Here is a 21,989-nt window from a genome sequence, read left to right on the forward strand (position 1 = left end):
CATATGATTATCATCTAGCCCAAGCAGGGAAGTTGGTCTATGTCTAAAGGTAAGTCATCACACAACTTACTTGTGGCGTTAGGCAAAGAACCTCCACATGGGGCTCTTGATTCATATGTTCATATTCTAGTATAAAAGTTTAGTTGGCACAAGCACTAAAAGTACCTGTTTACTTTTACTCTACATAGTCTGTACATTGCACAGAGAGACAACTGTGCTCAACTGATTCCCTGCTTTTAGTTGTAGTCCCCTATGCTGGTGCCCATCATTCTGAGAACGTCAACATGCAGAAAAGTAAGAAGCAGCTTGAAAAACAAATTCCTCTTCACAAATTGCATTTTTCATTTAGATCTAATTCAGTTTTATGCATTTTCCTGCACCATCCTGCAGAGTTACACTAGTTAGGCTTTAATAGATCTGGACAGTCAAGCTTCAATGATATCAAAAATTCATTGAAACAGCATGTTTATATATTAATATTTTAATATTAATAAGATTTAATATCCATTCATGCAGACAGACTGTTCATTTTATAAAGTGCAGTATAAAAATAAATGTATATACTCTAATTCTGTACAGAGAGAATAAAACAGACCCATGAACAAAACTGCAAAACTTAGCCATAGAAAACAAAGCACCTCAATTGCCCTCTGGAAAAATTATTACCATTTTTCTACTTCGGATACAGATTAACAAAGACAATTTGACATTTGTAATGAATTGCCAATGTCTTTTACTTAAGGCTTAGTATTCTTTTACCACATCTGCTTGGATTTTGTTTATAGAAGAACTAATATAACAAAAAGATTCCTACAACCAAGATGCCAGACAATATGTATGTTAACTAATTTCTTTCCTTTTAAACCATATATGCTTAACTATAGGAACAACATCAATGTCTTAGCTCTGCCAGCACTGCTTCTAAAACCAATTTTACAGATAAACAAGATAAAAGCATGGAGGGCAATTTAGACTATGCATTTTAGAGGTAAATAATAGCCACAAATTTTACAGAATCTACTATTCCAATATACCTGGGCGAAGAGATGTATACCAATAAAATGTTTAGTACAGGGAGGCAAACATTGAATTGGTGCTCAGTTATTATTTAAACAAGAGCTCTTTAGATTGTTACAAAAAATTAAATACTAGGAAAAAAGAACCACGGCATTTTAAACTTCTGATATCATCATCATTCATTGTCATTTGAAACTGTCTTCTTATTTAAGGGAGAAAAAAATAAACCGGGGAAAGTATACTTTAGAATAGTGTCCTAGAAATTATAAGCTTCCACGCTTTGCTAAAGAAGAAACTTTGCTGACACTGATTTATAAAACATTTTGTGATTCAGACTAATTCCTTTATAAATTCAATTTCAGCTGCCAAAGCCTGGCAGTTTTGATTTTTCTGCATAAAGATTACTTCCAATAAGGAAAAGAACATGCAGTTTAACATATACTTCTCATTTCTAAATTTCACCAGCACTTTCCTACAAGAACACATAAGCAGAAAAGTATATATTGTACCGCTTTCTATATCTTTAAACTTTTTTCCCTATGTGACTGTAGGGAAAAAAACCCACCAATGTGTCAAAGAGCAGCGTAGAAACCAGTTTCGTGTCTGTTTAAATAGCTATAATACCACACTGGGTTTGTATATTTAGAACTCCCAATTGAAGCACAGTCACATGACTAAACTGCTTCACTTTTTGGCAATGAGAAGCAAGTCACTAATTTACAAAAACAAATACATTTTGGCACTGGCAATAACATGATCAATCTACAGAGAACATAGTATTTACAGTAAGCACCAACTTTCTGGTCTTACTTGGCACTAGGCAAGAGCCTCCATTTTAGTTCCAACAATTTTAAAAGTGCTATGAGCTGCTACCTTATGAGCAGCAGTGAGTACAAAGTTCCCGCCTTTTACAGTTCCAGTCTTGCATGTGAAGAATGGGCCCAAAGGATCTGCAACTTAAGTGTGTAATTCAGAGACATCTGAAAGATGACCCGCCGGTAGAGATGATCTAAAGTTACATCATTAAATCCTAGCGAGGCTCTGAAATTACACCCTTTCCTATACAGTATATTTTATCCTAGAGGTGATACTGCTGGCCTTAGGGAATGAGGTCAAGATCAAAACAGCACTGAGGTCCCACTGACAAAATAACATAGTGAATGAGGAGAAACTACCATTTACAAATGGAGTATTGTGCTTGTAAAATGTCCTATGTCTGGTTTGCAGAGAACATTTCAAAACTTCTCTGTTCCAAAAATAAAGATATCTAAGCAAGTTACCCCTTTTCCTATCAGGTAAACCTTTACAACTATCAGTCTGTGTTTTCCTCCAACCTCTTTTCATGAGATAGGTACCAATCAACAGTGCTATAGTGGTATGCAAAATTATGTGCCTTCTCAGTTGGTCCCATTTTATGCAAATTCAAGTATGGGAATAAAATTGGCTCATGGGATTATTTGATCCTTTCTTTATAAAAGAAAAAAAATGAGCATGTGCTTTCAACAGAACATCAATAGCTAATTGTTTTCTGCAAGAATCAATTTCAAAGTATAACACTCCCTGTAGTATACAAAGCTGTATTTTTTGTAAATAATGCTGAACTTTATAGATGGCAACAGAATAAGAACTGGCTATCTCTTAGTTTGTGGCAGATAAAAACTTCTAGTCAACTATCCTTGTATCATATAGACCACATTTCTTTCTTCCTCTGCAGAGTTAGCATTATATTACTGCACTTATTAATTTGCACGTCATTTTTGCTCCCTTTAGCCTGAGAAAGAATCTAGTGCTTTGCACCTAAACCTGTTTATTTGGAAGCAAGTCCCATACATTTTATCGCAACTTCCTTCCAAGTAATTGTGCTTAGGACCTTGTTATCAAGTACTTTTTCTTTATCTGGGTTCATTTGTGGTATCTGAGTTGCTTTGGGTCAATTACAATAACCTCCTGCTTGCTCAAAATATTTCAATTTGCCAGTGTGCCACAGAATCTCACTTTCTTACAACTTTCTTCTACTTAAGATTTGCTTTGGTTCCAAAGTAAAGTAACATCCATCCACACTCGTATGTTGTAGAAGCATGAGAGAAGTAATATTCCCTTTGTAAACAGCAAGGTGACATTTTGGAAGCTTTATCTGCTAGACTAGTAGCAGGAATAGAGCTGTGTTTTGAAGCTTCGCAAAGAGTCATCATGCTGCTTCTCATCGATCTCTTCACTCATTAAGGGATCATGTGGTGAACAGTCACTGGAGAAGGGCAGATGTGAGACATCATACTTGAAGTCATCCTCTGATGCCAGCAGTAGCTCATTCCAGGTAGAGATATCAAGCTTTCCTGCCGTGCCACCATATTCTTCGGGGAGAATTCGCGGTGGAAGGTTGTGATGAAGAGATCGCAAGTCTGACCCATGAAGAAAAAACTGAGAAGAAAAGAACCATTTCAACACCATTCCAATTCAAATTAAACATATAGTATTTTAGAAAAAAATGATACAATTTCTCTTTTAAGCTTAGACAATGGTTCACAGTATTCCTCTATACTACAAGTCTAATTGACAGCAGCATTTGAGGCTAGACTGATATTCTTGAGCATCATAGCACAAAACTGAAAGTCTCACAATCTTTATTAACTTTTAAAGATAATTTCTCTTTAAACTGTCTCAAACTGTTTTAAGCTATATCCTGTTGGATAAGATTCATTTGGACAAACCACTGAACTCCATGAATAAGCCAAGATTACTACTGTGTGGATGAAAAGAAAATCAGTTCAGATTTTTTCTACACTAGAGAAAGCAAGCTCTATAGAAGACCATTTCCAAAAACTGATGCAGCTTAATATTCACATGTATTATCTCCCTTTTAGAACGTCTGTACCTCCTGGATTCTTGCTTAATATACAATGGTGCGTGGATTATCTAATGGAGTATTTTTAATCCTTTCCTTTGTTTTTCTAAACTGCCTTGAGGCCTTTAGAAATGTATGGTGCACAAACGTGTAATAAATATATGACTACACAGCAGTTATATATAGGGGGGGAAAACAAGACTTCTACTTCATCAATGATTACATAAGCTTCAACTTACATAAGTTGTGTCTAATACAAATAGCAATAATAAATAAATTATCTCAGTTTCTAACAGGAATATACTGCTTTTGGGGTCTAATTCTTTTCACAGGAACAGTTATTAGTATCCACAGTAGATTAGGATATTTATAGAAATGTACTAAAAGATAATAAATAATAGATCTTTTCTGACTTTGCCGTAGAGAATTGGGTTTATTTACAAACTCCAAGTAAAGGAATATCCAAATTTAGCTGCAGATGGATTTAATTTGATTAGCTGGTTTGTCTGTAGGGCCGTTTTTCGTCCTCTGGAGCCTTCAGGGAAGCCTCCTGAAAGTCCCTGAAGGCGCCGGAGGACTAAAATCGACCCTACAATTAAACCGGAAGTCACTAGTAGGGTCGTTTTTTTGCCCTCCAGAGCCTTCAGAGAAGCCTCCAGAAGGCCCCTGAAGGCTCTGGAGTGCTAAAACCGGCCCTACGAGCAAACCGGAAGTCCGTTCCTAAACTTCCGGTTTGCCCATAGGGCTGTTTTTTCACACTCCATCAGGAACTTCAGGGAAGCCTCCAGGAGGGGGGGGTGTTTTCACCCTCCCCAGGCTCCTATAAAGCCTCTGGAGTCTGGGAAGGGCAAAAAAAGCATACCCAAAAGGGGGGGGGAGCTCTGTTCAAGCGCGCATGTGCGCTGGGGGTTGTGCACATTGCATTATGGGTGTGGCACGCCTGTGCATGATCCCCCTGCACTGCCCCCACTTTTAGCACGCGAGCCAAAAAAGGTTCACCATCACTGCCCTATAGGAACAAGCTAATAGGTGTTGAAAGCTCATAAGCCATGCATATATCCAAGAGCCCTCCCTAATATCCCTATAGATACTATATATTTCATACAGTTTTATTGAGTACTTACCCTATTTGCTATTTTTTCCTTTAGAAATGGTTTGAGAATAGCAAAAATGCCTTTGAATATGCGAGGTTCATTTATGATATTAACAGCTTTTATTCTAATTGGAAAGCCATCCTAAAAGAAAAAAATGCAATAACTTTTATAAAGATTAGTGTTTAGAAATAACGGTATTGGTTTTCAAAACAAACTCATTCAGTCTTAATTTGTTTATGTAAAAATATTTTAACCACTATGCTCCGTACACATTTCCACTATAAATTCTGAGTGGGATAGAAACTGTTTGTTTCAGAGAGAAATTCTTGGCAGAATGTGTGTTTCTCAAGAATAACAAAAGATTTTAGCACAAAGCTTTCCTGTACAAATAAGGTATTCCTCCTTTCTTAGTGAAGTCACCACAGGAGGGGCATTTCTCATATCAACATAAATATTTCCAAATGTATTATGCCATAACATTTTATGGATCATAGTTCATCTAAAAACATGAAATATTACCCTAGGTTGGCAGAAGTGGGGTGTGTAGCTGAAGGACAAGGCTTTTAAGATTAATATGTTAAAATACTGTTCAGTGGCTGTCTACATTAATGAGCACCAATCACAAAACTTGTAAAGAATACAATGTATCTATCACTAAAGAAAACCACTAAAGAAAATGTCCAAAAGCATGCATACCTAAGACACAGAATTTGGCATTCCAATTTTTTTCATGTAGAGTGCAATTGAAAAGCATATATACGTAGCCCTTGCTTACTAACTGCCTCACTTAGTGACCAAAGTTAAGACACTATTAAAAAACAGCTCTGTGACCAATTCTTGCATTTATGACAATGGCGATATCCCATGGTCACATAATCACCATTTGTGTGCTTCACAATTGGCTTATGGGAGAATGTGGAAGTAAAATTGCAAATTGCTGTCAGGTGATGTCTCGCTTAATGGCCACAGTGATTTACTTAACAGCCAAATGGGAAGTAAGGATGGAAGTCTGTCGCAGTAATGATTTCCCACTTAATACCCACATTGCTTTGCAATAGAATTTCCGGTCTCAATTATGGTTGCTAATTGAGGATTGCCTCTAGTTTAGCAACCACAATTTAAGTTTTGAACTAGAAGCAGAGATTGTCTCTTACAATAAACATGAATTATATCTGCATTATTTATTGGTAAATTGGAAGTTCCATATGCCTAAGACTTGACACAGGATATTGTTTTGAGTTGAACCAATTGAAAAAAAAGTTCTGGGTATGAACTTTCCCCAGACACTGTTCTATAGCAATAGCATTTAGACTTATATACTGCTTCACAGTGCTTTTACAGCCCTCTCTAAGCTTACAGTAGAGAGTCAGCCTATTGCCCCCAACAATCTGGGTCCTCATTTTACCCACCTTGGAAGGATGGAAGGCTGAGTCAACCTTGAGTTGGTGAGATTTGAACTGCCAAACTGCAGCTAGCAGTCAGCTGAAGTAGCCTACAGTGCTGCATTCTATCCACTGCGCCACCTCGGCTCTTATATCCAATATCCAATCCACACTCATAACTGCAAGGATTAATTAATTCACACAACACTAGGGTCAGCTCCAAGATGGGTTGCTTTCCATTTTCTGGAGAACTTTTTCTCACGACACAACATCCACCTGGAAGCCAGCCTAACACTGGTTCAGAGGGAAGTTAGTGATTGGAAAAGCTTCAAGTGCTGCAGAACAATTCTCTCCCATTCGATGCCCATGGGCTCTGTGCCTCCAAAGCCATTTCTTGTTTGCCTGATTTGGAGGGAGAGGGATTTGGGGGGAGAGGGATTAGGAATAGCAATAGCAGATGTGTGAAAAGTATGCTAATCTGGTCCTGATCCTAAGGCCAACTGCAAGCCAGGGCATCATTGCTGCAGCAAGGAATATCAGGCATAGGATCAAAGAGGGCATGGGGATTGGGGTGGGGAGAGAAGGTGAGAGAGAAAGGTAAGAGACTGGTTTGTGTCCTACACATGTCTTTGCTTCCTGATCTCCAGGAGGCACTCTTGGTCTGATCACTGTGCCCCTGGAGTACTCATTGGGGAAATCCTTGGCTTTTCCTAAGGTCCAGCTCCCACCTTCTACCTACAATTGAGGAGGTGAGCTTTTCATCTATTCTTAAGAGAAAAGGGCTTAGAGCCGAGGTGGCGCAGTGATTAGAGGGCAGTACTGCAGGCTACGTCAGCTGACTGCTAGCTGCAGTTTGACAATTCAACTCTCACCAGGCTCAAAGTTGACTTAGCCTTCCATTCTTCCGAGGTCAGTAAAATGAGGACCCAGATTGTTGGGGGCAATATGCTGACTTTGTAAATCACTTAGAGCTGTAAAGCACTATGAAGCGGTATGTAAGTCTCAGTGCTATTGCTATTAGCAATAGTCTGTCTCACAGGTGAATGCATAAAGACAGAAGTGTCCTGGGTTCAGCACTTCTGGTTTGCTCAGCCATTTCCTTAATAAACGACCGTAGGCTCCAAAGGTGAAAGAAAATGGAGTAGGAGAGAATGGAATCTGCATCATGCACAGCTAGTCAGAATCTTGCTCAATCTTAAGCAACAGAAACGAAAGCAATGAAATAAAGCTGACCAGCACACCAAGATCGGTGTGCAGGCAGGCACCCGCAACCATAAGAACATTAGCCAGTCATTGCATCAAATTATTAAGTAAACCCACCTTTTCCTTATACAGGTAGTTCTTGACTTACCACAGTTCATTTAGTGACCATTTGAAGTACAATGGCTTTGAAAAAAAGTGACTTCTGACCACGTTTCACACGTATGACCATTGCAGCACATCCATGGTCAGGTGTTTTATATTTGGATGCTTGACAACTGACTCACATTTATGGCAGTTGCAGTGTCCCAGATCCCCTTTTTCAACCTTCTGACAAGCAAAGTTGACGGGGAAACCAGGTTCACTTAACAATTGTGATACTGGTTTTAGAACTGCAGTGATTAACTTAACAACTGTGGTGAGAAATGGGGCAAAACTCACTTAACAAATTTCTCACCTAGCAACATAAATTTTGGGCTCAACTGTGGTAGTAAGTTGAGGATACCTGTACTGGAAACTGTTGTTTTTCTACCTGAGAGCCCAAGGATGTAAGGAAAGCCCATCATCAGGGATGTGGGGAAGGGCCTACCTAATTCTTAATAATCAATTACCTTGATTTTGGCTTTCCACAAACTTACAAAGGAGAGTGGCATAATATTTACTATACACTCATCAATCTTTTAACTGCAGCTCTTCCCAGGAACAATATAAATCTTACTCTTGAAAGTCAGCAGAAGTATGAGAATGCAGAAAAACAACCCTCCATATTCATAGGAAAATAGGCACTTGCTGCAATTGCTGCTATTATGAAGCAATGCATTACTAAACAACAACTTCCCTGTATCACAGCCAGTAACAGAATACTAGCTTCAATTTATGTCTGCCACATTATGTAAGGCTAAAACTAACACTGTGTTTTCCCAAAAATAAGACAGGGTCTTATTTTCTTTTGCCCCACAAAATATGGCCTTGGGCTTATTATAGGGGAGGGCTTATTATTTTCTGGGGCAGGTGAGAAGCAAGGTGCGCCTTTTACCTTTCCAGCTCCATCGCGTTCCTTGCCATTGTGCTCAGGCTAGTAAAAAAAAAACCTTCTCGCGAGTTCAAACTTCTTGAAGTCGCAAGAAGGGCTTTTTTTTTACCAGGGACTTCCCTGAACACAATGGCGAGGAACACAACGGAGCTGGAAAGGTAACAGGCGCGCCTTGCAGCCCGATACCGCCCACCTCGCCCCAATGGTAAAGGCAGTCTGCCTGGTTCCCTTCCCCGCCGTCCCTTTAGCGAGGGGTGGCAGGTGGGGGGGGGGAGAAGTGAGGTGCGCCTCTTACCTTTCCAGGTCCGTTGCATTCCTCGCCCTTTTGCCCATTGAATCCCCTTGTAAAAAAAACCTCATGAGTTCAACTTTTTTTTACAAGGGGCTTCAATGGACGAAAAGGCGAGGAACGCAGTGGAGCTGTCAGTCTCTGGTAGCGCTAGGATGCACGCCTCGCTTCTCCCCCCCCCCACCTGCCACCCCTCGCTAAAGGGACGGCGGGGAAGGGAATCAGGCAGGCTGCCTTTACCATTGGGATGGGCGGTGTTTTTTTGTGCGAGAAGGAACAGGTGGGAGGGGGTGATCGCATTGCTGGCCTGCCGCTGTTTTTGCGGCGGGCTCTTTTTGCGCGGGAGGGAAGGGCGGGGGTGGAAGCACTTTGCTTCGCCTGCCGCTGTTTTTGCGGCGGGCTCTTTTTGCCCCGCAAGCTGTACCGGTAGGTGGTATAGTGGTAATGGCGGAGACCGGTTGCACATGCGCTTAAATAGTTGGGAGCGGGCTTATTTTCAGGGGAGGGCTTATTATGGCGCATTCTCTGAAAAGCCCGATTGGGCTTATTAGTAGGGCATGTCTTATTTTCGGGGAAACACGGTAAGATATATTTTTTTTCATACTAACAACATTCCTATCTATATTAAATTGACCAATACTGTTTCCTCATTGCCTCCTATCTACTATTTGGTATTTCCTAGGTATTTCCTAAGAGTTTAAAATGTTTTTTAAAAGACAAAAATACAAACAACCCCCAGATAAAACTCATTACTTATGCTTCACTCTTTAATTGAAATTTATTTATTAAATCACCATCCTTGAGGCTAGTCAGCTTTTCTTACAATACTTAAAATGTTAGACATCTAGCTACACATCGATTGATAAAAATCCGATTAGCAGGCCTGGCATAATTACAACTGTCCCTCCTGGCAAATGTATTATTATCTGGTTATCTTAGGGTTTTTTTAATCTGTTGTGTCTGTTTTAGGGATTTTAAAAAAATTATATTTATTTAGCTTTGTACAGTTCTTTTAATTGCATTTTAACCTCCTCCAAACTGTACATATTTAATTTTTTATTGTATTTTTGTGATATTCTCTATGGACCGTACACCGCCCCGAGTCCCTTCTGGGAGAGGGGGCGGTCTAGAAGCACAAATAAATTGAAATTGAAATTGAATTGAAATAAAGACCAGGCTTAGAAGGAATGCAATTATAGTTTATATTTTACATTATAAACTCACAAGAAGAAACGGAACTGTTCATCAGCAATTTACTTAAAATATTTTACATTATGGGATGAGTTAATTTGGCCTCAAGCTTAAAGGTCTTTTTTTCCTTTTTGTCAGCACCAAGCAAACAGCCACACAGAGAACTAGAAGTTTTCTACCCAGCTAAAACTCTCAGAGCTGTCATATTTACCTTTGGATGAAAATATATAGACAGACAGAAATGTTAGGCAACAGAGGATATTGGAAGTCAATGATGTTCTTAGATTGCTGGATGCAATGGATGTGCTACGCCAGGGCTGTCAAACCCCCGGCCTTGTCACGATGTTAAAAGGTTTGCTAGGCCTGAACTGCCTAAACTGACATTCAAGAGTTAAACTAAGAAAGCTTTATTGCGCAGGTCATAAAACAAAAAAGGTTCTTATCTGAAAGTGATTTATTGCGCACGCGTTACACATTCCAAAATTCTTTTTCTTCTTTGTTCGGCAGCCAACTTTGGCAGACGTAGCTTTCATTATCAAAATGTAACCAATTAGTTATTTTCTGTTTCATTTACTTTTATTATTTTCGTATTAAAGTTTGTTTATTAATTAGAATACTTTTAAAGACTTTTATTTTTCTCAATATCTCAAAAGATATGCGGAAGGGAATCAGCCACGGTCCATTGATCTCAGATATCAGGCGTTTTTTTTCCCCCTGACAGGCCTCTGGCCGGATGCATCACGTACTAGTCACGCCCACGCCTGGTTTGGCAAAGGGGGAAAAAGTTCCAATACGTCATATGTCACTACTGTGACGACGTGTTTCACAGCCCTGTGCTACATGAATCCAGGCACAGCTGGAGGAGAAATCTGCAGTGGAGAACCTGATAGGAGCAAACAAACCCTGAGAGATCTACAGAATGAATTGGCTCATGGAAAAAAGTTCAGGATTTGGACAGGACAGAGCAGGCATCAGTGAGAACAGCTTGCCAAAGGCCCTGAAATTCCAAGAAGCTCAAGAAAGACTTATTTTTCCCTTTTCCATTCTTCTCTGTAGCCTAAAAGCAAGCCACAAAAGGGAAAGTAAAGAAGAGCCTGTCAGAGCACAAGAAAGACAACACAATAAGGCAATCAGGAAACTTCAAAAGGCTCCATACAGAGATGTCTTTATAGCTCTCAGAGCTGTCATAGCTACCTTTGGATGAAAATATATAGACAGACAGAAATGTCAATGGCAATTATATAAATAATCAGAAATTATTTATCTAAAAGCCATGTTAAAAAAACCTCATAGTAATTTATAGAAGAAACGTGTGCCTGGAAAGCTTCTGTTCTTTTTCCCAACATTGACCGTAAGATATTATTGGAACCACAAATATTAACTTTGTAATATTTCCCTTGCAAAAAATGACCAAAGCATTTATATTTTGCATTATTTCCCCCACTCCCCCCAAAAGGTCCTGATTTGCACCACTGAGAATCAGAAGAATCAATAATTTATATTGATTACTTTTCCTCCAATGGTTTAAATCTTACCTGGAGTATTCCAATCACTTTTTTCGCTATGAAGGGGCCAAAGTGAGATGCCTTAGATAAACCGAGTCCTTTGTAGTCTGCAAGAATTACAATTCCATTTACTTGGGTCTCCTCAGACTGAATGAGTTTTTCTAATGTCAAGTATATGGCACGAATGTTTTCAGTAATTGGATAATTACTTGGTGTCCATTTGTCTATGATTAATAAGACAGAGACAGAAGTTAAAAGTTAAAAGAAAAACAAAGTACATTACCAACCTGAATGTTTTAACAATTATTAATAATCCTGTAAAAATCTTCTTCTAAGCTCCCATTACCTCTTACTTCAGAAAAAACCCTGCTGTTTTAAGAAACATAAACATTAAACAATCACATTGGACAAACTTTTCATTGTTGGACTCCTAAGAACAAAATGAATTAATACATATAAGAAAATGAAGGCTGAGACTTGCAGTCCTATACAAATATATAAAGATTATACAAATAATCTTCAGAACAATAATCTTTTAGAATTATATTACTTGACTAAACACTAGTAAACAAAATTATGTTAATTGAAGGTATGGTAATATGTACTGATGTATTTATTGAACAGGTGTGGGGAAAATAGGAGGACAGAATGGCATGTATAGTACCTTGACTGTACAAAATAAAGACAGGCTATCAAATAAACAAAAAAACTATATAGAGGTGGGCATAAATCAAATAAATAAGCAAGCAAACAAAAGATTCATCCATCTTAAAAAGTTAATCATACCTGGGCGAATACAGACAACATGGCGTCCTTCATTATCTAAATGAGAAAGCACAGTGACAAAGCCAGATTCCAAGACAGCCTTTATAGCAGATGGCTTCAGATTTGTAAAAACCTCAGGCCAACTTCTTCTACAGCAATGATAGTTCACAAGAAGCTGAAGTGCCCGATCATAATCAAATTTCCTTGCTCTAAGGAACCTAAGCAAGAAAGCGTCATCTAGGCATGTCCCCAGATTAGGATAATCTTTGCACACCATGTCTCTGAGGGCTTGAACATCTCGAAGCCGCCACTCAGGTTTTTCCTGCAGCTCTTCACGTGCTTTGGCAATAAGCTCATCAGACAGGGTACACACATATGTTTTCTGCACTGGCAGGATCTCAATTCCTGACAGAGATCCCTCAGAGGGACTTCTAACGGCGCCATCACTATCTCTTGACATTGGTTAGAGAAATATCTGGGAGGAAAAGCGTGACAAAATGCAGACAAAGAAAAATGACCAAGCTGATCACCAACTTTTACAAATAGATTTTTGAACAGTAGTAACTATTATGCTAATGTGGATATGTTTAAATGTGTCAAATAGCAGTTAATTCCCATTTGCCAGTAATACTTTTTAACAGCAAACTTAATTCTATACATTTATAAGAAAAAGTGGGATATACATGATTACATGATCAAGGGAAACTTTATTTCCTAAATTCTCAACTGCTCAGAATATTTGGATTGGTACTTATGGGAACTGACAATTTACCATCCCAAGCAATGTAAGGTTTACATTAAACAAACAATTTCTAATTAAAGGAATTCTTGCAATTTATGACTCTACGACAACCCTGTACATGAGTTCGGTTTTCAAATGAATATCCATAAGAGATACATGCTGTAAATACATCACTTTGGTGACTTTTGTTTCTAATTCTGTTAATTAATTACCCAGAGATTATTACTTTTGTTAATAATTCCTTCTGCTTAATTTCAAAAGGGATTTCTAAACTGAACGTTGGAGTTCAACTGCTTATCTTAAAGCAATCAAAAAGTGAATCTCTCACTTCTCCAACACTTTAACTTATATTATACACATCTGCAGATCACATAAGAAATGGGGGTGGGGGGAGAGACAGGCAAATATTTCAACATCAGCTTTTGGAAATTTCAGTTGTCAGCAATCTTTCCTGACATTAACAGCCTGGGGTTTCTTAGAATGTCCACACTGCTACAGTGATATTTGAAAGCTGCTGGCAAATTTGAAGAAAGGCGAATTGCACATAGTCTATTTTGTAAACACTTTGCTCCAAAAGGGATGTATCTATCTCTCTTGAAAATTGCTTAGTCAGATGAGGCCAAAAATCTCTGATTGACTGATTCATTCTCATTCTCATTCACCCGTGAAAATCTATGAATATATATATGTGTGTGTGTGTGTGTGTGTGTGTGTTGTTGCCCCTTCATTGATTACTGCCTTGTCGTGGCGAAGGGGATTGTATAGCTCAATGAAGCTATAATACATACATACATACATATATGCATGTATACACTGTTGATGACAGATGCCTATTACAACCGCCGATGCTGACCAAATCCAAACTATGCTGATCCATGTGATGTGAAATGATGTCTCTGAAGTTTCTCTCTCTCAGGGCATTTCAGAAGAGGCAGTTCAGTCTAATGGTTAAGGCACAGTCTTTAAAGCAGAAGATTGAGACATCAAGCAGGGGAAGTTAGTTTGGTTGTGGATGCGCAGGGGAAAGCCAGTTGGGCGACTTAGCAGGAGAAGCCAGTTGGGCGACTTTGGGCTTTGAGTCACTCTTTCTCAGCCCAACCCATCTCATTCACTGGGTTGTTGTTGTTGTTTGGGGGGGGAGGAATAAGAGAAGGAAGGTGTGTTGGGCTATGTCCTCACCGCCTTGGGCTGTTGGTAAAAACGATACAATAAAATAAAATCTCCTAGCCAGCCACTGGGCGAGGGGAGTCTCCCCGCGCTTCCATAGTCTTAATAGAATGGAAGAAAGCAACCACGCCTAACACTCCCCCTCACCCCAAATCATTCATACGCTGCCAAAAACAGAGCAAAGAAAGGGGGAAAAAAGCCCGCCCTCCAATTATTTGGATCTCTGACCGGTTGATTTCGGCATCCACAACTAAGCGCCATTGAACTCAATAGGATGCCTGCTAAGTACACCTCCCCAGGAGGCGGCTGCAATGAATTCCGTACTTCGACGGTCACCTGCTTCCTAGGTGACGAAACCCATCCCGCCGTCCCAGGCGCAAAAGGACCGACTCACAGCTGCGCATCCACAACCAAACTAACAACCGCCCGTGCAATCCCCGACACTCACCAAAACACCAACTAACCGGAAGAGACTGTTTCCAGGAGAACCGGATCATAACCCGGAAACGCTTCGGTCAGCCTCACCGAGGCTCTTTCCGGTCGAGGAGAGAAGTGTGGGGAAGAAGGAAGAGTGAGCATGCGTGGGATTTCCCGGGCGAAGCACCACCCACCAAGGATCGTAGTCTCTACAGCAAGAAGTCTTCAAACTTGGCAACTTTAAGATTTGTGGACTTCAACTCCCAGAATTCCCCAGCCAGCAAAGTTCCACAAGTCTTAAAGTTGCCAAGTTTGGGGATCCCTGCTCTATAGGTTTAAAGTGTCTGTGGAGATTTTCAGTCATCCAGGTCATGATTGTCCCAAAGGTGCTTTTTTTCAAGAGGCAGCTGGACTTTCTGGTTTTTTTTCCCTCTGAAGACGTTTCACTTCCCATCCAATAAAGTAATCAGAGCTGAAGAAGCTTCTTGGATGAGAAGCAAAATGTCTTCAAAGAAAAACCAGAAAGTCTAGTTGCCTCTTGAAAAAAATGCACCTTTGGGATGTAGGTTTAAACCTGTAATTCCGGTTCACAGTGTCAACGCTTAGGCGCCGTGGCTAGGAGAGGTAGAATAAAGCAGAGAGGGGAAAGGTTTTTATTGAGACCAAACTTCTTGCTGCAGTGGGGAAAGTTTAGGCAAAAAAGACCAACAACAAACAAAGTGGGAAAGAGCTTGACTGAAAAGCCAGTTGCCAATTGAGTCCTTCCATCGAAGTACGAATTATAAGAGACGTATAAGAATTGATGCGTGACCGAGGTTATGCCTTTATGCTGTAGGAAGTTATCACCCAGCCCTCCCCCAGAAAAATGAAATATCCAAGTGTTAGATTGGGTAAAGAAAGGGACAAAGGCTAGCAATCAACAGCTCTTTATTAGGAGACAGCCAAACATCCACTGGGTAAATGGTCGGACAGCATCCCCTTTTAAAGGGGGCTGTCAGACCTCCCAGCCAATCAGATTATTCTCTGTTCCCGCCGGAACAGAGGACCTTGGTGGAAACCTCTTGCTTTCACACAGCAGGGGGGAATATCTAACACCTCTCCCCTCTAGGATGGAACATCCTAACTCGTGATGTAGTCACGTAAGTAGGCAGGTCTTTGGGTTGCTCTGCTGGACCTGCGCAGTTCAGTCTGGTGATTGCCTTCGCGTAGGTCGGACGGACCTGTTGCTTGTTCGGCCCCACCTGATGAAACCTGGAACCCTTCGCAGGCCGCGGCTGGAACTGCTGGTGGTGAATCTCCTTGGCCCCCAACGAAGTAGCCAACACTCCAGAAGATAGGCTTAAGATACAGAAGGATCTTGACAAACTTGAAGATTGGGCACTAATAAAATGAAATTCAATGGTGAAAAGAGTAAGGTTCTACATTTAGGCAAGAAAAATGAAATGCACAGGTACAGTATAGATGATACCTTGCTCGGTAGTAGTAACTGTGAAAAGGATCTTGGAGTCCTACTGGACAACCATTTAAATATGAGCCAGCAGTGTGCAGCAGCTGTCAAAAAAGCCAACACAGTTCTAGGCTGCATAAATAGAGGGATAGAATCAAGATCACGTGAAGTGTTAATACCACTTTATAATGCCTTGGTAAGGCCACACTTGGAATACTGCATTCAGTTCTGGTCGCCACGATGGAAAAAAAATGTGTAGATTCTGGAGAGAGTGCAGAGAAGAGCAACAAAGATGATTAGGGGACGAGACTAAAACATATGAAGAATGGTTGCAGGAACTGGGTATGTCTAGCTTAAGAGAAAGAAGGACTAGGGGAGACATGATAGCAGTGTTCCAATATCTCAGGGGTTGCCACAAAGAAGAGGGAGTCAAACTATTCTCCAAGGCACCTGAGGGTAGAACAAGAAGCAATGGGTGGAAACTAATCAAGGAGAGAAGCAACTTAGAAGTGAGGATAAATTTCCTGACAGTTAGAACAATAAATCAGTGGAACAGCTTGCCTCCAGAAGTTGTGAATGCCCCAACACTGGAAGTCTTTAAGAAGATGTTGGATAGCCATCTGTCTGAAATGGTATAGGGTTTCCTGCCTAGGCAGGGGCTTGGACTAGAAGACCTCCAAGGTCCCTTCCAACTCTACTATTGTATTGTATTGTATTGAAGTCAGATAAGTCATTCGACATTCCCGGGGCTTCTTGGGGGTGGTGACGTTCGGTTTGCGAAGGAGTTATGTGTGGTTGTCTGATTTTGGAGTTAGCCAATCGACTGCGGAGTTGGTCAATGTGCCTCCTCCAATTCCTACCGTCCTCCATTCTTATGGAGTAAGATCGTGGGTCGGTAATGCCACTTACTGTTGCCGGAATCCATAGTATCCCCCCTGTGTAGTTGTGTGTGTATACGGGATCGCCTATGTTAAACAACCTGACTTTGCTCGTGGAGTCAGGGGGTGTGTCGGTGGAATAGCTGGGTTGTAGCCGGTCCAGGTGGGACCTGAGGTGGCGCCCCATGAGGAGTTCGGCTGGGCTTCTTCCAATGGTGGCACTGGGTGAGATGTGTTGTATGAGTAAGTAGTGATCTATGCATGTCTGCCAGTCATCCGGGCCCATCTTGTTGAGGGCTTCCTTGGTGGATCTTACCATGCATTCCACTTGACCATTGGAGGCCGGATGGAACGGCACGACCAGGGCATGCCTAATTCCCTATGCCGCTAAGAATTCATTCAATGACATGGCCATGAATTGAGGGCCATTGTCGGACACTAACACATCAGGGAAGCTGTGCATAGCAAATAGTTTCCGTAGTGCCTTGATGACAGAGTCCGTAGTGGTGGACTTCATCAGGACTACTTCCAACCATTTTGAAAATGCATCCACGACTATAAAAAAGGTTTGGCCATGAACTGGCACAGCGAAGTCTATGTGTATTCTGGACCATGGTGCTTGTGGGCGCTCCCACTCTTTCATGGGCGCCTCTGGAGGAGCCGGCCTGGATTCTTGGCAGGGAGTGCATGTGGCCACCCACTCTTGTATGTCTTTGTCCATGTTGGGCCACCAAACATAACTCCTTACTAACGCCTTCATTTTAACAATCCCCGGGTGCCCCATGTGCAGTGCTTCTAAAACTGCTGTTTGCAGTTTTTTTGGAATGACTACCATGTCCCCCCACAACAGACAACCCTTAATTGCTGACAGTTCATCCCGCTTAGACAAATACAATTTGAATTCAGACCCGACCGGCCCCTTGGGCCATCCCCTCCACACCCAGTTCAGGATTTGTTTTATTATGGAGTCCTTTGTAGAGTGACGTGCAACGTCGCTGGAGGAGACAGAGGCCGAGTCCAGGCAGTCAATTAGGAGGACCACAGCCTTGGGTCTGTGGGTGGAGTCTGCGAGCAGTTCTGGCAGGGGGCAACGGCTCAATGCATCGGCGTGCCCTAGTGTGGTGCCCGGACGATGGATGAGTCAATAGGAGTAGGTGGCCAGGAAAATAGTCCATCTGGTCATTCAGGGGGAGAGTGACACCGGGATGGGGCAGTCCCCAGCCAATAGTCCCAGCAATGGCTTGTGATCTGTGATTAGTTCAAAGTCTCTGCCATACAGGTATTCATGGAAATGTTTAACCCCCACCACTGCATCCAGAGCCTCGTGGTCCAGTTGGCTGTAGTTCCGTTCCGCAGCGGACAATGTTCTTGAGTAGAATGCAATGGGGGCTTCTGTACTGTTTGGCATGCGATAGCTAAGAACTGCGCCAACGCCGAAAGGGGAGGCATCACAGGTCAGCACCAGAGGCAGGGTTTGACTATATTGCACTAGAAAAGAGTCTGCAGATAAAAGTCTTTTTACAGCGGTGAATGCTTTGGCCTTGGTTTTGCCCCAGGCCCACTTCTTTGTGTTCTTTGCTAGCAGTCGGTGTAGCAGTTCAGCAACTGTCACTTTCTGCTTAAGAAAGATGCTGTAAAAGTTAAGGAGCCCGAGGAACGCCTGTAGTTCGGTCTGATTCCTCGGTGTGGGGGCTTCCTTAATTGCTTTTATTTTTTAATTGGTTGGGTGAATCCCAGAACTATCGATCATGTATCCCAGAAATTCTACTTTTGGTACATTTATTTTGCATTTTTCTTTTTTGAGGCGGAGGCCCTTGTCTCTGATTCTGTTTAAAACTGTGCGTACGGGTTTTAAAAGTTGAGCTTCGTTTGCGGCCGATACCAAAATTTCGTCAAAATAGGGGACGACTCCTGGTGTCCCCTGCAAAAGTCTCTCCATGATGCTTTGGAATAGTCCAGGGGTGATACTAACACCGAATTGTAGGCGGCTGCATTTGAACGCCTCTACTGGCAGCTGCTGGTATGCCTGTGCCAAATCTAATTTTGCACAGATTTTCCACGGACCGAGGGAATGTAATAAATGCTGGACTACCGGTACAGGATACGCGTTTTGTTGCAACCCTTTGTTTATTGTACATTTATAGTCCGCGCACAATCTAATGGACCCATCAGATTTTATGGGGGTTACGATTGGCATCTCCCAGCGTGCATGATCAACTGGTTCGAGGATGCCCTGGCTTACCAGTTTGTCAATTTCTTCGAACCGTAACAAGTACGTGTCCCAGTCATCTGAGGCTGGGTTGAACGGAGGCGGTTGGGCATATGTGACCATCTTAAACTCTCTGGGATTAGTCAATTCTCTCTGGGGATTCGCGATGGCTCTCCCGCTGCCTCACCTGCGCTCTGGGCGGAATGTTGCTGCAGATTTGCTCTTTGTCTGCAAGGTTTCGCTTTCTTTGTTCGCCTAATGGCCTTCCAATCCCAGCCTCGTCGCCAGTGTTAGATTGGGTAAAGAAAGACACAAAGGCTAACAATCAACAGCTCTTTATTAGGAGACAGGCAAACATCCGCTGGGTAAATGGTCGGACAGCATCCCCCTTTAAAGGGGGCTGTCAGACCTCCTAGCCAATCAGGTTATTCTCTGTTCCCACTGGAACAGAGGACCTTGGTGGAAACCTCTTGCTTTCACACAGCAGGGGGGAATGTCTAACACTAGGAAATATTGAAAAGGCAGAATATTACATTTCCCTAGATGTGAAAAGGGAGAAACATGTTTTAAAGACAGAGTAGCTCTCTGCAGCTTCCTGCCCCCACCCCCTTTGTCAATGGGCCATTAAGAAGGCCAAGCGAATCACTTTAGATAATAAAGAGTTTTCCCCTTCAGTTCCAGGGTGATGGGATTAAGGCATGATTAGCCTTTACCCACTCACCACATGGCATCTGAGAACTCAATCAAACCTGGATTCAAAACACAGCCGAGAGAATTGCCCCCCATGGGAGTCTGACAATCAATCAGAATACATTTCTTATACAAGAATAGGAAACAGAGAGGTGGGGCTGAACAGATGATAAAAAGCCCAGCAAGACCCTTCCTCGGTCTTCTCCACCAACGTTGAAGCATGTGATCACCTTTTCTGTTCAGGAACTCAAGCCACGCGGTCCTGTCCACCATTAAAACCATCTTTCCAAGTAGCCTCCATGTCTCCAGTGTCTTTTTCCCCACTTGGAGCCAAACCCAGAAGGACATTTCTTTCAACAATGCATTTATCAAAATCTGCCCGTATTTATGCAGCACAATGTGAATCGCAAACCGATTAATCACATTTTCTCCCAAGGTGTTGAATTTTTATAGTTCAGCATGTGTTAGCTCCTTTAATCACGAATAAACTGACATGCAATTAAAGGTTACAGTGTATTTTAACACTGATATAAAATAATATGGAGGCTTTGGGATCTTGTTGACCTGTACAACTCTGAGAAAGTCATTTTTAATGCTTTTGATGGAATGGCTGAAAGAATTTAATGGTTTAGCTTGAAGGATTTTATATATAATCATGCACTACATCTCTCTGTATGTATACCTAAAGAAATATCAGCGTTCATTTTTCAAAAATAGAAACCTATGAAAGAGGAATGCTTATTTTTACTGCTACTGTTACTACATGTGGTCCTTGAATTACGACCACAATTGAGCCCAAAATTTCCATTGCTAAGCAAGACAGTTGTTAAGCAAATTTTGCTCCATTTTGTTTTATGATTTTTTTTTGCCATAATTGTTAAATGAATCACTACATTTGTAAAGTTAGTAACATAGTTGTTAAGTGAATTTGGCTTCCCCAAAGACACTGCAATCATAATAAATATGAGTCAGTTCGTTTAACAACTGTGGCATTCACATCCACAACCACAGCAAAAAAAAAAAAAATTGTAAAATTGGGCATAGTCACATGGTGACCTGCTTAACAATCGCCGCGACTTAATTCCAGGTTAAGTTGGGGTTGTAAGTTGAGGACTATCTATATATTGAATGGGTTCTACTGAATTCATTTGGCAAAACCGTGGTGACTTTTTCTTTTCTTCTTTTTGTTAAACAAAATTTCTCCAACATTGTTAGTACTAAAACTTTTATAGCCCAAATGAGGTGGTTGGCTTGTAGAACATGCTGCACAAGAGGTACTACTTCAAAGAGTTTGAGGGAGTAGAGAAAGCTTGCAGAAGATATTTAATCATTGCTGAACAAATAGTCTAGCAATAAAGATAACTGACAAACTTAGCAGTGAATGCAGAAGACTAACACAGTTGTTAATTTTCAGAAAGGCAAAACAAAACTAGAATCGCTATAGATACAAACCAGATTAGTAGAAAATAGTCAACCCAGAATTTGTTTCCTTCTCCAAAAGCTGGCATCCTGGGAGTTGTAGTTCTCTACTTCCTGGTAAAGGAAAGCTATTCCAAGATCTTGACTGCTTCCATGTCTAAGGTTATCATAACACTACTTCTAAAGGCACACACAGTAGTCCTCAGCTTACAACCATAATAGAACCTGCCCATGGAGCCTATGACCAATCTGATTTTAGGATCTTTCTTTGCAGCAATCATTAAGTAAACACGGGAATTGCAAAGTGAACCAATGGTTCATTCTGAGCACAGTCTTGCTGAAAACCAGAAGTAAGTGCCTTTCAGCAAAAACATTGTAAATTATAGTCACAGGATGCTGGGATGTTGCAAATAGCTATAAATGTGGCTGTGTTGCCAAGCACCTGGAGTTTGGTCACGTGACTTCAGGAGGGAGGCCTGGCCATTGTAACTTCAAATCCAGGTAATAAATAGCCCCAAGGTAGGTCCATCGTATCTTCAAAGAGTCACTAAGTTGTAAGTCAAAGATTACCTGTACATAAGATTTCACTGTACTGTAATCATATGGAAGAGCAGCTAGATTTGTTCAAAGTGTATTAGGAAAAATATATTTTGAATATTGAATAACCTGCCTTTTTGTTTAAGTACTTAAGGCAGTTTACAA

At 41.2% G+C, this 21,989-nt stretch overlaps 1 protein-coding gene across 6 annotated transcripts; it reads right to left on the bottom strand.

The window, feature by feature from the left end:
* Positions 1 to 465: 465 nt before the first annotated feature.
* Positions 466 to 21,641, bottom strand: TTPAL (alpha tocopherol transfer protein like). Of its 6 annotated transcripts, none has more exons than XM_081948619.1 (5): positions 21,321 to 21,641; positions 12,340 to 12,793; positions 11,584 to 11,777; positions 4,984 to 5,094; positions 466 to 3,435 (listed from the first exon to the last, which is right to left on the bottom strand). In XM_081948619.1, the coding sequence occupies exons 2-5, from the start codon at positions 12,776 to 12,778 to the stop codon at positions 3,160 to 3,162; spliced, it is 1,020 nt and encodes a 339-aa protein (XP_081804745.1). In that variant the 5' UTR covers positions 12,779 to 12,793; positions 21,321 to 21,641; the 3' UTR covers positions 466 to 3,159. The 6 variants fall into 6 exon arrangements, with proteins under 6 accessions (XP_081804745.1, XP_081804743.1, XP_081804742.1 ...); XM_081948617.1 differs by lacking the exon at positions 21,321 to 21,641 and adding an exon at positions 19,900 to 19,960; XM_081948616.1 differs by lacking the exon at positions 21,321 to 21,641 and adding an exon at positions 14,676 to 14,787.
* Between the last annotated feature and the right edge of the window lie 348 nt (positions 21,642 to 21,989).

The sequence above is a fragment of the Natrix helvetica genome (assembly GCF_964273705.1).
Source record: "Natrix helvetica genome assembly, chromosome: 3".
NCBI lineage: Eukaryota > Metazoa > Chordata > Lepidosauria > Squamata > Natricidae > Natrix > Natrix helvetica.